General features: G+C 37.3%; 2 protein-coding genes and 1 long non-coding RNA gene across 4 annotated transcripts in view; 2 read left to right on the plus strand and 1 right to left on the minus strand.

Moving 5' to 3' along the window:
* Nucleotides 1-16,176, plus strand: part of LOC148893266 (uncharacterized) — a 115,356-nt gene that overhangs the window by 97,695 nt on the left and 1,485 nt on the right. The gene's annotated exons all lie outside the window — the stretch shown is intronic.
* On the plus strand, nucleotides 48-4,594 carry dmac2l (distal membrane arm assembly component 2 like). Its single transcript, XM_089004348.1, has 5 exons — nucleotides 48-102; nucleotides 195-289; nucleotides 1,351-1,559; nucleotides 2,875-3,046; nucleotides 4,459-4,594. The coding sequence occupies exons 2-5, from the start codon at nucleotides 195-197 to the stop codon at nucleotides 4,571-4,573; spliced, it is 591 nt and encodes a 196-aa protein (XP_088860474.1). The 5' UTR covers nucleotides 48-102; the 3' UTR covers nucleotides 4,574-4,594.
* On the minus strand, nucleotides 5,133-15,727 carry cdkl1 (cyclin dependent kinase like 1 (CDC2 related kinase)). 2 transcript variants are annotated; one of them, XM_089004345.1, is made up of 11 exons: nucleotides 15,600-15,727; nucleotides 15,403-15,514; nucleotides 14,215-14,428; nucleotides 12,069-12,190; nucleotides 10,773-10,845; nucleotides 10,594-10,684; nucleotides 9,437-9,637; nucleotides 8,278-8,360; nucleotides 8,119-8,175; nucleotides 6,677-6,859; nucleotides 5,142-5,352 (listed from the first exon to the last, which is right to left on the minus strand). In XM_089004345.1, the coding sequence occupies exons 3-11, from the start codon at nucleotides 14,380-14,382 to the stop codon at nucleotides 5,251-5,253; spliced, it is 1,080 nt and encodes a 359-aa protein (XP_088860471.1). In that variant the 5' UTR covers nucleotides 14,383-14,428; nucleotides 15,403-15,514; nucleotides 15,600-15,727; the 3' UTR covers nucleotides 5,142-5,250. The 2 variants fall into 2 exon arrangements, with proteins under 2 accessions (XP_088860470.1, XP_088860471.1); XM_089004344.1 differs by lacking the exon at nucleotides 15,600-15,727 and having other exon boundaries at nucleotides 5,133-5,352; nucleotides 14,908-15,512.

The following is a 16,176-nucleotide window of genomic DNA, read 5'->3' on the forward strand; positions in this document are numbered from 1 at the left end:
TACTTTGACCAGGCAGCCAATGGGGAGGTCCTTGTGTGATGACGTATTACGCGAACAAAATGGCCGCGGTTGACATGTAAATAAAGCCGCTGAGCTGAAAGGGTAGGTCACAAAACGCTCCAAATATCGGGGAGAAATCTGCCAGCATTAATTTATCATATGAAATATCGAACTGTATTAAATTAATATTGCAGATGAAGCTACTTGTGAAGGTGGCGCAGTCTGCGGTGAAGCAAAAAGACACGAGCCGGAGATATTTCTGGGGCTGGCTCAATGCAGTTTTCAACAAGTACGTTCATTTTATATCAATCCTGGTTTATGGTCAATAATAATAATAATAATAATAATACATTGTATTTCTAAGTGCCTTTCAAAACCCTCAAGGTCACTTTACAGTCAAGCCATCAGTTTTTCTGTAGGTGAGCAGCGGCAGCCACACGCGCCAGTGTTCTCTCAACCCGGAAGTAACTCAAATAGATAGAAAGCTAGCTAGCTGGCCAATCGATACCTATCTAGACAGGCATTATGGTTATGATTATTATCATGGTTTTTATGATTATTATAATAAAAATTATACATTTAATAAAGTCAAAGTCAAAGTCAGCTTTATTGTCAAATATGCTAATATGCATGACATACAGCACAGATGAAATTAATGTGTCTGTTTGTTACAAATTAATTTGATGGTGATGTATTGCAATTTTTGTTTACCACCCCATTATTAAATCTTATTACATTTTTGAAAAGTAAATGTTTTTTTTTTTTTAATTTCTACTTGATGGAGAATAAGAAGTTATCATATTTAAACGTTTCATGCCGTTATATGCTTAGTCAACATGTGTGACTCGAAGACACACTTGAAGCACAGACAACCTGGGGTCAATCTAAGGTCAACAGGTCTGGCCTTGGACATAATTTAGGACTTGGGAAACTCCTTTATCACCGAAGCAATTTACGACTTGAAACTCCTTCACAGGAAGAGCTCAGGTTACAAATGTATCAGTTCATGGAAGAGACAATGTTTTATTGCTTACAGCTGTTCGCGCTTAGAACTCAAGCGGTGTGGTATTCTAATCAAGAAAAGTATGTTTTACTAATGTATCACTTAAATTTGCATATACTCTCAATAAATAGCTTGACAGAGGGCTGCAGAATGCAGACGTCTGTCATGAATGACTACGTCTCCTGCCGGCAGTAAAAAACAATCTTTCTGTGTCCGATGGAACATCTCTGACACTAGTTGAAATCATATTTTTGAACGAGAGTCCAAATTTGACATTATCATCCACAAAGCCATTCAATCTCTCAATTTGATAGGATATATGATATGATATATGATATATGATACAGGGTGGACCACGAGCGCATCAAGGCCGCGGGTCCCGACCGGGCGGCGTCCGAGTGGTTGCTAAGGTGCGGCGCCAAGGTGCGCTTCGTGGGTTTGGATCGCTGGCACGGGGACTACAACGCACTACCCACCGGGCCTCTGGGACGCTTCAAGATCCAGGCCATCGACGCTACCGACTCGTGCATCATGTACCGGGGCTTCGACCACCTTGGTTTGACAAACGTGCCTACACGAACTCCTCCCTCCTACAGTGATACCTCGGCTTACAAACGCTTTAGCTCACAAACTTTTCTCCTTACGAACATTATAGTCTCGAGAATATAATCTTGGCATACAAACTAGTTTTTTGGCGGATGTACACCAAAGCACACGGTCGAACAGCGCCACGGTGGCTGGCGGACAAGTTTTTGTCACCTAATTATTTTGAGTGCAGATGTGGTTTGTTATCGAGTGGAGTACTTTTGCTATTATTAGTGACTGACCGTTGTTGTGTTGTTATACTTCACCCGACGTGCATGACGAGCCATCAAAAGAGTGAATAGCTGGCTACCTGACTGGCTACCTAGCTAGCTAGCCATTAGCTATCAATTAGCTTGCTAGCTAGCTTTCTATCCATTTGAGTTACTTCCACAATTAGCTTGCTAGCTTTATATCTATTTGAGTTACTTCCGGGTTGAGTGAACGCTGGTGCATGTGGCTGCCGCAGGTCACCCACAGAAAAACTGATCCTGTGACTGTAAAGTCACCTTGAGAGTTTTGAAAGGCACTTATAAATTGAATGTATTATTATTATTATTATTATTTGACCGAAAAAGACCCCACCACAGGCTAGTGTTCAGCCAAAGAAGACACAAAAGAAAATTTCAATCGAGCAGAAGAAGATCATCGAAAAACACCCACCAGGTGTGCGTTTGTGTGACTTAGCGTCCCAGTACCAGTATGCTAACTCGATCATTGCTAAGGGTGTTTCTGTGTTGTCTAAGCAACGGTTTCGGGCAATAGAAGAGGTTGAAAAACTTCTGTTGATTTGGATTAACGAAAAGCAGCTAGCAGGGGACAGTGTGAGTGAGGGTATTAAAGCACGGCAACTTCACTCGGATATCATCAACTACCATCACAAATGTAAATAAAATGACTTTATTATATAGTAGTTTATTTCTTTAATTACAATACAATAGCACATTTATTATACATTAAATATGTATATTATGTGTAGTTTTAAGGCTTATTTAGTAGAAAAGTATGTTTTATGGGGACCTAGAAACGGATTACTCTCATTTTAATGGTTGCTTATGGAAAATAAATGTTCAGCAGATGAACTTTTCGCCTTAAACACACTTTCTGGGAACTAATTAAGTTTCTAAGCTGACGTATCACTGTATATACATCTAAAACATTTTAAAACAATGTCTCATTGTCATTTTTTTCCCTCCTAACATATTTACTGTCTCTTAAAATTTGACTGAAAATGTCCACCCTTTGCCGTATATTGCGTTTCTATTTTTTTTTAATTTTTTTTTGCGCAGAGGGTTTGCAGCACGTGGAGGAGGTGAAGCTGCGCAAGTGCATCTACATTGAGGACGCGTGTTTGGAGCGTCTCAGCTCGTTGGAGAATCTGCAGAGCAGCGTTTTCATCATGGAGGTGGTGTCGTGCGGGAACGTCACTGATAAGGGCCTGGTGGCTCTGCACAAACTCAGGCTAGTTCGTCTCTATTATGTGTATTTTTTTTATTTTAAATGTACTTTATGTATAGATTTTTTAAAAAAATTATAATTGTGTTTTTACTCATTCACTGCCATTCATGAATGTATTCGGGAATTGAAAATTTCCAAATTAGTTTTTTTTTTCTTGCTTGGATGTCTATAAAGGGCTGGCCAGACCTCTGGCAATGTTTTTCGCATCCACAAGGGGGCAGAATTCCCTTATTTTCCATGTTCGTGTTTTGTTCCAGCTGACTTTGACTTTGATATAAATCAATATGTATGTATTGCTTTGTATTTTGGACAGTCGCCCTCATTTCAAGCTCATATAACTCCAGACCCATATCATTTAGGAATTAACTTTTTTTTCTGGTGAAAGTAGAGAGTATAATTGCATTTTCTGTGTCGCTCTTTCTCTTGTTTCAATTTATAATTGTATTTTATTTATTGTATTCTATTTTGTGATTGTATTTTATTGATTATAGTATCTTGTCTGTGACTGTAATGTGTCCTTGAGAGCTTTGAAAGGCGCTTAAAGTGTAATGTATTATTATTGTTGTTATTATTATTATTATTATTATTATTATTATTATTATTATTATTATTATTATTATTATTAATGAGATAACATTCAATGCAGTGTAAGAAACCTTCAACTCTCTTCTTTCATCAGAAAAAAAAAGAGTTAATTCCCAAGTTATATGGGTCTGGAGTTATCTTAGCTTGAAATGGGGGCAGGTGTCCAAAAGGCAATCCAATAAATATGATTATTTTTTATCTATTGTTTATCTAACTAGCTAGCTGGCTACCTAGCTAGCTATCTATTTGCTATCTGTTCACTATCTATCTATTAGCTAGCTAGCTAGCTAACTTTCTATCTATTTGAGTTATTCCGGGTTGAGTGAACGCTGGCGCATGTGCCTGCCGCTGCTCACCCACAGAAAAATGGATCCTGTGACTGTAAAGTGACATTGTGAGTTTTGAAAGGCGCTTAAAAATGAAATGTATTATTATTATTATTATTATTATTATTATTATTATTATTATTATTATTATTATTATTATTATTATTAATATCCTGTGACTGTAAAGTGTCCTTGAGAGTTTTGAAAGGCGCTTGTAAATTAAATGTATTATTATTATTATTATTATTATTATTGATATAGTGCTTTAACAACAGCTGAATTTGGAACAAAGCGCTAACATGAAAAAAAAGGGGAAATGATAAATGATGCCCCCTTGTGGAAGGGAAAAAAACATTGCCAGAGGCCACAGTCAGCGCTTTACCGGCACCCAAGCATGAAAAAAAAAAAAAGCAAAACCCAAACAAATTCTGGAATGGCGCTCGACGGCATATTTTCAATTTCCCAATAAATACGTAAAGTGGCTTTTGTTTTTTTGTTTTGCAGAAATCTGGAGTACCTGTTCGTCAGCGACCTGCCCGGCGTCAAAGACAAACACAGCACGGTGGAACGTTTAAAGACCGCACTCCCGCGTCTTGATGTTCATGTGGATCTAGACTAAAAAAAAAAAAAAAAAAACATACAAAATAAAAAAATAAACCACAACAAAGCAGTTTATTGATGATGCCAATTTATTGATCAGCAACATTTTAGTCCTGTTAGCTTTCTGCCTCCCGAAAAAGGCTCGTTTGTGCTTCCTAAGCTTCTTTTTGGGTTTTTCCTGACACCTGTTTACCTAGTTAACATTTGTCTATTTATCAAATCAATCAAAATCAAAAGTCAACTGCGGAATTCCATAGCACCAATATGGGATCGTCTCGATTTATTGATGACGACCGTTGTGCTAATTTCAATAAATAAAAAAATTGAGAGAAGAAAAAAAATGTGGCATCCTACTTGACTCGCAATGCAGAAGATTTGGCAAAAATCTTCCATGTCGTCGATGAGCGGAGCGTGGCGTCATGGCACGATCCTTGTCCTCCAAAGCTAGCGCACGCTAGCAAGCGAGCTAACGCGTACTGGCTAGCGAGCGAGCTAACGCTCCCTGGCGAGCGAGCTAACGCTAGCTAGCGAGCTAACGCACGCTAGCTTGCTTGCTACCTAGCGCGCGCTAGCTCACTGGCTAGCTAACGCTTGAAAATCATAACAAGATACAAACGAATGACGGTCGATCAGCTCCGTTTTCACTTCCTGAGTCTTTTTTTTTTTTTTTGAAGCATGAGTCGACGTGATTTTTTTTTAGATGTTGGGAAGGTGGTAGTTGAACTTGCTGAGGTTGTGAAAGTACTTCTTGGTGTCCGGAACTGGGAAGATGCTGCTGCCCGTCAGCTGAGGCAAACACTGACAATCACACGCCAGAAGAGGATCAACTTGGAACGATTGAGTGAACAATAATTTGTTTATGACATTTATGACTTAAAACAACAACAACATGAATTTTTTTTAATTCCAAAAAAAAGTGTTTTTTTTTTACTTATAAAAATATTTTTAGTGATACTTAAAATCAATATTTTACTTGTAAATTTTGAGCTTTTTTAATGTCTTTTTTTGGAGATTCTATTTTTTTTTGTAAATATTCTTTAAGTAACAATCAGACAAAATAATTATTTAATATGATTTTATGATTATTATTATGTGATTTTTCTTTAGTTGTGACATTTTATTGAGGAGTAAAAACTTCTTTAAAAATTTAAAAAAATAAATATAAAAATCTAATGATTTATTTTCAGTAAAAAGTGCAGATTTATGTTTTTGTTTTTGTTTGGGTAAAAACTAAGATATATTCTTGTAATATTTTGAGTAAATTTAATTTTATTTTTTGGTGGTTAAATAGATTATGGATGGATGAATAGATATTTTTTTTTATTTTTTACTTGAATAAAATATCAGATATACTTCTATTTTTATACTTTTTGTGTTAAAAAATCATTTTGGGAACATTCTTGATCTTATTTTAACAGAAAATTAACTAATATTTGTAATGTCAATTAATGAATTTTATTAAATTAAAAATTAACAAATATTAGATGATGTTTTTGTACTTTTTTTGTAGAGTACTTTACACTTATTCATCAAAGCAATTTTACATGCACACACACACACACACCTAAATATACAATACATACTGATTTATAAAATAAAAAATATCAAATAAATACAAAAAAATCTAAAAAAATATCAAATAAAAAAAACGATAATAATATCAAATAAAATGTAAAAATAAAAAAAAACATTTATTTGATTTTTATTTATTTATCTATATTTAACGTGTACGTGTTTTTGTGTTAAAACATTTTGGTACATTCTTGATCTTATTTTAACAACAAAAGTAAACTAATATGTGTCATTTTAATCCATTACACACACAGTATTAGTTTACTTTTATGTACTTTTTTGTACACACTTCCATTAAAGCAATTTTACATTTTATTTTTTTCACATTTTATTTGACATAATTTGTTTACTTAAAGCAATATGTATTGTATTGTATTGTATTGTATTGTATTGTGTTTGGTTGTTCATAATTGAATGCAGTTGTGTTTTTTATGTGTGTGCGTATGTGGGGAGGGCGCATATAACATTTCCAAACTAAAATGAAGCCATATGAATAGTATTTTTCTGAAATATACAATATTATCAAATTAGCAAGAATAGAATGACTCACGCCGACGGGCAGGTGTTTGCGCGGCAGGCGGGTCCGCCTGTTACCATGGCGATCGTGCCCCGCGCCGTTGACGTTGACCTGTTTTGCGTTGGCCAGGCTTTTATGTCTCATGCTGTCAAAGTAAGGATGCTGCAGCAGCTGCTCGCACGCTAGACGCTCGCTCGGGTTCATACGAAGACAAGCCTGACGACGACATGGACGCCAAGCGTGTTTAGTTTACGGAATAAAAGCATAATAATTAATAATAATCATCATCATAATCATAATCATAATCATCATCATCATAATCATAATCATAATAATAATCACCATCATCATCTTCATAATAATCATAACGATAATAATAACAATAATAATGATAATAACAATAACAAAAACAATAATAATAATCATAATAATAATAATCATAACAATAATACTAACAATAATAATACAAATAACGATAATAATAACAATAATAATAATAATCATCATCATCATCATAATCATAATAATAATAATAATCATCATCATCTTCATAATAATCATAACGATAATAATAACAATAATAACAATAATAATACTCATCATCAAAATAATAATAATCATAACAATAATACTAACAATAATAATAATAATAATAATAAAAATAACGATAATAATAATAATAATAATCACCATCATAATTATAACAATAATAACAACAATAATAATAATAACAATAACAATAATTTAACAATAACAATAATAACAGTAATAATAATAATAATATAACAATAATAATAATACTAGCAATAACAATAATAATAATACATTTCATTTCTAAGCGCCTATCAAAAAACTCTCTCGGTCACTTTACAGTCACAGGATTAAGTTTTTCTGTGGGTGAGCAGTGGTGGCCACACGCGCCAGCGTTCACTGAACCCGGAAGTAACTCAAATAGATAGAAAGCTAGCTAGCTAACAGATAACTAATAGATAGCCAGCTAGCTAGTGCGATTGCTAATAGATAGCAAATAGATAGCTAGCTAGGTAGCCAGTTATCTAGTTAGATAGCAAATAGATAGCTAGCTAGGTAGCCAGCTAGCTAGTTAGATAGCAAATAGATAGCTAGCTAGGTAGCCAGTGAGCTAGTTAGATAGCAAATAGATAGCAAAAACACTGCTCACCCACAGAAAAACAGATCCTGTGACTGTAAAGTGACCTTGAGAGTTTTGAAAGGCGCTTATAAATGAAATGGATTATTATTATTATTAAAAAGATAGCTAGCCAGGTAATAGATAGCTAACAGCCAGTAGCTAGTCAGGTAATATGTTTCCTAACTCAATTAGCTTGCTAGCTAGCCAGTAATGTATTTATTCATTCATAAAATTGGAAAATAGGATGCAAAAAATGTGTCCATAGAGAATAAAATAAGACAAGAAATGAAGCTGGAGGAAAAAAATCTAGCAATGTTGCCATTACCTTCATGAGACTGAGTGTTTGGTGGGAGAGGTTTGGATATTTCAGCTCCAGGGGTTCCTAAACGGGAAAGGGGATAAGGGGTGACGGGATATGTGATAAAATTTGTCACTGGACAGAAGGCGCGGAATTTGATGGGAGGAGTTGTGGTGTGCCTCGGACCATTTGTTGAGGTTCCGGGATGGACAAGCCATGGAAGAAGTGATTGGTGCTGAAAACCTGTTGATGGCGACAGATCAGATCGCCTGCAACAAATTACACAAAAACAAATTTTACATAATTAATAAAAGAAGAAAAATATAATGTATAGTTTCAATTTGGTTTAATTAAAAAAAACATGACAAATAATTAAGAAAGTAAAAAATTAAACTAAAAAAGACAAGATGCCATTGTTAAGTAATTTCTGAGTAAGCACAGGCTCAAAAAAATGTGGGTCCTAAAATCTAATTTTTATGACTTTAACAAATATATTTTTTTGATGTTTGAAATTGGGTTCCCACGGGCAAATCCTTTGCACACATCGTCCCCATCGAATGGCAAAAACGTGTATGTGTGTGTGTATTTTCAGCGAAGCTAACAAGAGTTTTTATTTGATTTGATTTTGTGTGTACGTCTGTGTGTGTTGAAGTCCCCACGAGGCTGCCAAAATCTGGAAAAATGAAATCACGAAATATGCCATTTGTAAGTGATTTCTGGGTAAACACAGGCTCAAAAATATGTGGGTCCTAAAATCAAATTTTTAAGAGTTTCATAAATATATTTTTTTCATGTTTAAAATTGGGTTCCCACGGGGCAAATCCTTTGCACACTTTGTCCCTACCGTATGGAAAAAAACGTGTATGTGTGTTTGTTCATGTGTGTGTGTGTGTGTGTGTGTGTGTGTGGAAGTGTGTGGGTACTAAAATCTAATTTTTATGAGTTTCATAAATACATTTTTTCATGTTTGAATTTTTTTTCTTCTCCATGGGGCAAATCCTTTGCACACCTTGTCCCCACTGAATGGAAAAACCGTGTATGCGTGTGTGTGTTGTGCGCGTGTGTGTGTGGAAGTCCACACTAGGTTACCAAAGACCTGGAAAAATAAAATCACGAAATATGCCATTTTTAAGTGATTTCTGAATAAGCACAGGGTAAAAAAATTAGATCCTAAAATCCAATTTTTATGACTTTTACAAATATATTTTTTTCATGTTTGAAATTGGGTTCCCACGGAGCAAATCTTTTGCACGCCTCGTCCCCACCGAATGGAAAAAACGTGTATGTGTGTGTGTGTGTGTGTGTGTGTGTGTGTGTGTGTGTGTTTTTTTTAAACAAAGCTAACCGAGTGTCTTGCGGATCAGGTAGAGCTGGTCCATGTCGGACTTTCCGGGCCACAGCGGAATGCCGGAAAGTAGCTCGGCGAAGACGCAGCCGACGGCCCACACGTCCACGGGGGGTCCGTACTGCGTGTCCCCCACCAGCAGTTCGGGGGCACGGTACCAGCGGGTGGCCACGTAGTCCGTGTACGAGTCGCACGGCCCGGCTGCGTACGTGCCAAAAGCAACATAGAAATAACACATTTAATTCCCTCTTTTATTTTGAAAATATTTTTTTTTTCAATGTGGAAAATTATTCCGTGTTCAGCAGAAGCATAGATGAATATTTTTCATGGTATTAATTACACTCACTTCAATATCATATAACTCCAGACCCATATAACTTAGGAATTAACTTTTTTTTTGATGAAAGAACAGAGCCTCAAATTTCTTACCCCACATTGAATATCTACGTGGTCCGAAAAATCAATATTTTGTGGATCCTTGAATTTGAGTGACAATGACAAAAACCCTGGCACTAAAGCGGACACATTTTTGCACATCGTCTGGCAGTGAATGAGTTAAAGGACAACCGACACAATTTTTTTTTGTTTCCTGACATCAGAAAAACGTTTTATAGCATCTAAAATACCCAAAACACGCAGGCTGATATTTTTAGTCAAATGCAAAACACCAATAAAAATGACTTGTCCCAAAACTACTTCAAAATGAGCTCGGAACTGGGCAGATTCAGAAAGTCCCGCCCTCTTTGTTCGTGATGTCACTATTGGTCACACATTGCCTTGCTCCAGAATCAAAACAATGAGTTCAGATTCGGTGAAGATGCTTTCTTGTTACTCATCCAGTTATGAATATGATTCAAATAGTTCCGAAGAGGAAAGCATGAATGTTTGGAATCGATTAAAGAAGTTCTTCCGTGTCATTTTGAGCATCTGGACTCCAATGTAGCGTCCCAGAAAATGCACAAGATGGCGCACAAGCTCCGTGGGAAATTGGCAGATTTTTCCGCTGGGAATTTGTGTCGACTTACATCTTCTTTATGCGTGTTACCGCAATTGGCTGCGACACACAATGATTCACCATCGCGTTATTGATGCAGTTTTCCTTCTAATTTCGCCCAAAAAATACCCAAAATGCATTGTGTGTGGCTGTGCTTGCTCACTGAGAATCCTGGCGAAACCGAAGTCGCAGAGTTTGACGACGTGCTGTCTGGTGATGAGAATGTTCTCGGGCTTGACGTCTCTGTGGATACACTTGGACGGCGGGGGGAAGAAAGCGGACAAGGAATGCTAGTTAAAAAAAAAACCACGGGAGACAAAGACGTGCGAAACCGCGACTTACGTTGTGCTTGTGGCAAAAGTTGACGGCCTGAAGCGTCTGCCATGTGATGTTTCTCGCCAAATGTTCCGGAACGCTACACAACAACAACAACAACTTTAAGAAACGTCTTATTGACAAGTTGATGTCAGATAGGCCACGCCCACTAAATTATATCATAATAATACATTTCATTTCTAAACGCCTTTCAAAACTCTCAAGGTCACTTTACAGTCACAGGATTAAGTTTTTCTGTGGGTGAGCAGCGGCAGCCACATGCACCAGCGTTCACTCAACCCGGAAGTAACTCAAATAGATAGAAAGCTAGCCAATAGGTAGCCTTGAGAGGTTTGAAAGGTGCTTAGACGTCAAATGTATTATGATGATGATGATTATTATTATATATAAAGCATTTAATACAGATGCGATTTTTTCCCCCCAGGCCTCGTTTATAACGCGCACCCAACCTTTGAGTTCTTTTTTAGCTAGAAAATTTTGCGCGTTATACTTGAATAAATACGGTAAATAGTCGCACATTGTAGCACGTACGTACACGCTACAATAAAAAAAAGCTTTTTCTGTGGGTGAGCAGCGGCAGCCACATGCGCCAGCGTTCACTCAACCCCAAAGTAACTCAAATAGATAGAAAGCTAATTCGCTAGCGAATAGATACAGTCGCTAATAGCCAGCTAGATAGCTAAATGATAGATAGCTATATAGCTAGCCAACCAGCTAGACAGCTAATAGATAGCAAATAGATAGCTAGGTAGGTAGCGAGCCAGCCAATAGATAGCAAATAGATAGCTAGGTAGGTAGCTAGCTTGACTGTCATAAGTCTTTTCTTAAAGACCAATGACTACTTCTGATCTATAAAAAATCAGTTAAATCAGTGGTCGATCGTTTCAAAGAAAGAACTTTGACTTATTTCTGAAAAACACTGCCATAATTGTTATTTTTGATAGTAGTTCGAGCAAAGCGGCCATTTTGCCTCAGCTGTAATATGAATTGATTGGCCTCACAGGTTGCCATGGGAACCAGTCATCACATGACATGACGATCGTACCAAGGCCCGCCCCTTCCTACTCCCCATCAAGACGGCTGACGCCGCCCCGCCGGGACAGAACGCCGTGGCAAACATTCCCGGCGGGGAGGGTCCGCCTCCCCGGGAGACGGCCAATACAAAGGTGGGGGAGGGGCTACTGGGGGGGGGGGTACAGTATGTCAGGGAGAGATAATCCAATGTACACAGCGCCGCACCGCCGTGGCAGCTGGGGGTGTGGTGTGTGTGTGTGTGGGGGGGGGGGGGGTGATGCTGCTGACCCTTGGGGATGGCGGTCCAGCTCATGTAGCAGCGTGTGGTCGCAGTACTCGAAGACCAAGTGAAGCTTCTTCTTGCGGCGGAACACCTCCATCAGGTTCACCAGGTTGCCGTGTTTCAGTTGCTGCAATGGGGGCGCGCGCACACACACACACACACACACACACACACACACACACACACACACACACACACACACACACACACACACACACACACACACACACACACACACACACACACACACACACACACGCACACACACACAAAAACAGATACAAAAACACACACAGACAGTCAGAAAGACAGACAGATGGACAAACAGTGACACGCATTCACACACAGGCAGACAGACAGATAGAAGGACAGACAGACGGAGATACACCAACACACACAGAGAGAGTCAGACAGAGACACACAAACAAATACACACACAGAGACACACATTCACACAGGAGATAGACAGATAGGATAGAGACAGAGATACACAAACACACAATCACACACAGACAGACAGTCACACAGACAGACAGTCAGACAGACAGAGACACACAAACAAATACACACACACACACACACACACACACACACACACACACACTCAAACAGGCAGTCAGACAGAGACACACACATACATACACACATGCACACACACACAGACAGATAGAGAAACAAACACACACAAACAGGCAGAATGACAGACACACAAACAAATGCACACAAAAACACACACAGACAGAGACACAGAAACAAACACACACACACACACATAAACAGGAAGACAGACAGAGACACACACACACACACACACACAAACAGACAGCAGGACAGAGACACACACACACACATGCAGACACACAAACACACAGAATGACACACACACAAACACACACACACACACACACACACCAGCGCAGTGAGTGAGAGTGCTGTTCGTGCGTCCACCTTTCAAGCAATAAATCCAAAGTGTTAATAGGCGGCCATAAAGCTGCCGTTGCCCCCGGTAACAGCGTCGACTCACCCAAAGACCCCCCCTCCCCCCAACCAGGGTCCCTCGTTATTTATGGGCTGCCACTCCCACCCGCCACCGCTTGACTAATTAAGCAGAGCGGCTGATATTTGGACTCGCTACAAGGCGGCGGGCACACTTCCAAAATAAAAGAGCCCAACAGGGATTTCAAGTTACAATCGCCTTGAGATGGACTTTATTTTGAAAGTTAAAAAAAAAAAAATATATATATATATATATATATACATATATCACTTGTAAACAACTAATGAAGTCGCAATTTGAAAAGGTTTGACACAATATTGGCGACCATCCTAAATATTCTTTTTTTTTTTTGGCGGCAGGTGCCGATAAAGCGCTGGTCAGACCTCTGGCAATGTTTTTCCCTTCCATGAGAGGCAGCATGTCCCTTTTGTCCATGTTAGCGCTTTGTTCATAATAATAATAATAATAATCATAATTATTATTATTATTATTATTACAATAAATAATAAATAATTGATAATGAATAGTAAATAATACATAATGCATACTGCATAATGAATAATTAGTAATTAATAATAATTAATAATGACTAAATAATAAATACATAAATGATAAATAAATAATAATAATACTACTACTACTACTACTACTACTACTACTACTAATAATAATAATAATAATACTTTTCATTTATTTAATAGTGCCTTTCAAAACTCTCAAGCTTTAGCTGTTGTTAGAGTGCTATATAAATCAAAATGTATTGTATTGCATTGTATTTTGTACAACTGCCCCCTTTTCAAGCTCATATAACTCCAGACCCATATCACTTAGGAATTAACTGGTTTTTTTTCTGATGAAATTAGAGAAACTAAGGTTTCTTATGCTCAATTGAATGTTTATGTAGTCCTGAAGCTCAATATTCCGTGGGTCCTGCAATTTGAGTGATAATGACAAAAACCCTGGCACTGGAGTTAAATATCAATCGTGACTAAAATAATTGCACTTACATTCTATGTATTTCAATATTTAAGCCTTAAAAAAATCACTTCCTGGTACTCGTTAAATGAGCCATTTAGAGTAGCTTCAATTTTTTTTTTTTCGCTTGGATGCCAAAAGCAAATTCCAAAATAAAATAAAAAAATGAAGTTGCCGACCTTGAGCATCCTGATTTCCCTGAGTGCGATTTTCCTGATGATGGGGTCATCTTCCGATTCCACAAATTTTTTGATGGCCACGATCTGTCCCGAGTCTCTGTTGCGACATTTGAAGACCACGCCGTACGAACCCTCGCCGATCTTTGCCATCTTCTCGTACTTGTCCATCGATTGACGCAAAGCATCCGCAAAATAGAACAAAATATTTTTTTTCCTGTAGCACAGAGGAAGAAAAAAAATGTTAGGGAGATTTACACTATACATATGTATATATATATATACAATTGTAAGTGTAAAATAATTTTACAAAATAAAACATGGAAAAATAAAGTCAGTGACAAAGTCAAAACGTAATGTCAATAAAGTTGTAAATAATCCTTTATAAGCGCCTTTAAAAATACATTAGGATGCTACTATATTTATTTTAACAATACAAAATTGGAGTTAAAAAAATGTGCAAAAGAAAGAAAAAAAAAGCAGAAAATTGTCAAGGTGGATTAAATATGAGACAATGGTACTTAAAGGCGCTTCAAAATAACATGTCTTACTATTATATTATTATTAAAACCCAAACGGTCTCTTTATCAAGGCACATCATTGCTAGTAAACAGCATCACCAACAACTCTTTCAAGAAAACATCTACAAAAAATATATTTCATAAAGCTAAAAATAAAGAAAAAAACATCACTTACTTTTGGGAATGAGGAAGAAAACGAAAAAAAAATAATAATCTCCTGAGATGTTTTGTTGGAGAGAAACTCAAGAGGCTTCCTCCTCTCTGAAGCTCAGATGTGATGTGTGGAGGTAAAAAAAAAAATAATAAACAACTCCCAAACATCACACACACTTCCCAAGGACCCCCATTACACTCAAACCTTCAAAATAAAAGAAAATGCTATGACATGTTCAATTAGGGTGCGATTCTTGCCCACGAGTCAACTGCGTACAATGTCATTTTATTGCGTTTAAAAACTAAAATGACAAATATATTTGTTTCTTTTTACCGTGTTTCAAAACAAAAACGATCTAATATGACACAGCACTAAAAATGATAAGCGTTATTAGCATTGCTATTAGCGAGGATGCTAAAGTACTCATGTCACTCAGTGAGATTTTAAACCCCACAAATTTACCATGCGTCAAATACGATGGACAAGATCGCCTCTTATTTTGAAGGTGTCACGCACCACGCATAACACGCCCAATTTGACAACTTCCTGGTCCGCCAGCCAGTCGCTGTAGCAACAAGTCCGGGCGAAAAAGAAAGAAAATGACTCGATTGGTTCGTCCGCGCGAAAGCTGGAAAAACGAAAACATTTTGAAAGAAGTTAGAGACAAAATAATAAATAAATAAAATAAAATAAAATAAACAACGAGGTTGTACCTTTGATGAGCTGGTTGCGGGGACTTCCTGTTTGTGCCGATTGCACGTCACACCGAGACCAATTAACGCTGCCCCCGTGAGGGTCGGTAAAGGGGTTGGGGGGGAGGCACCGGCAGAAGGCTGGCAGCCTAAACGGGGGAATTAACGTAAACAAATACCCGCAGGTCTGCCTCATCAACACTCGGAGGGGGAAAAAAAAATAGCATGATGATGACAGATTTCTTTATTTTAAAAAAAAAAAACAATGGGAAAAAAAGAGCAGAACCTATTATTTGTATTTGTATTATTTTCATCTAATTAAAAAAACGGAATGACATTTTCACGACAATTGCAGTCCGTTGTAGTTAGTGTGATCAATGTCAAATGTTTTCTGAATTTAATTTTGAAAAATAAAAACGGTATTTGATGATGATTATTATTGTTGTTAGTTTAAAGGACAACCGACACCATTTTTTTGTTTCCTAACTGACATCAGAAAAATAAAATACCCAAAACGCGCAGACTGATATTTTTGGTTAAATGCCAATAACAATGACTTAAAGTGTCCCAAAACTACTTCAAAATTACGTCAGAAGGT

The sequence above is a fragment of the Hippocampus bargibanti genome, linkage group LG09, assembly GCF_051943395.1.
Source record: "Hippocampus bargibanti isolate YZ-2025 linkage group LG09, ASM5194339v1, whole genome shotgun sequence".
Lineage (NCBI taxonomy): Eukaryota > Metazoa > Chordata > Actinopteri > Syngnathiformes > Syngnathidae > Hippocampus > Hippocampus bargibanti.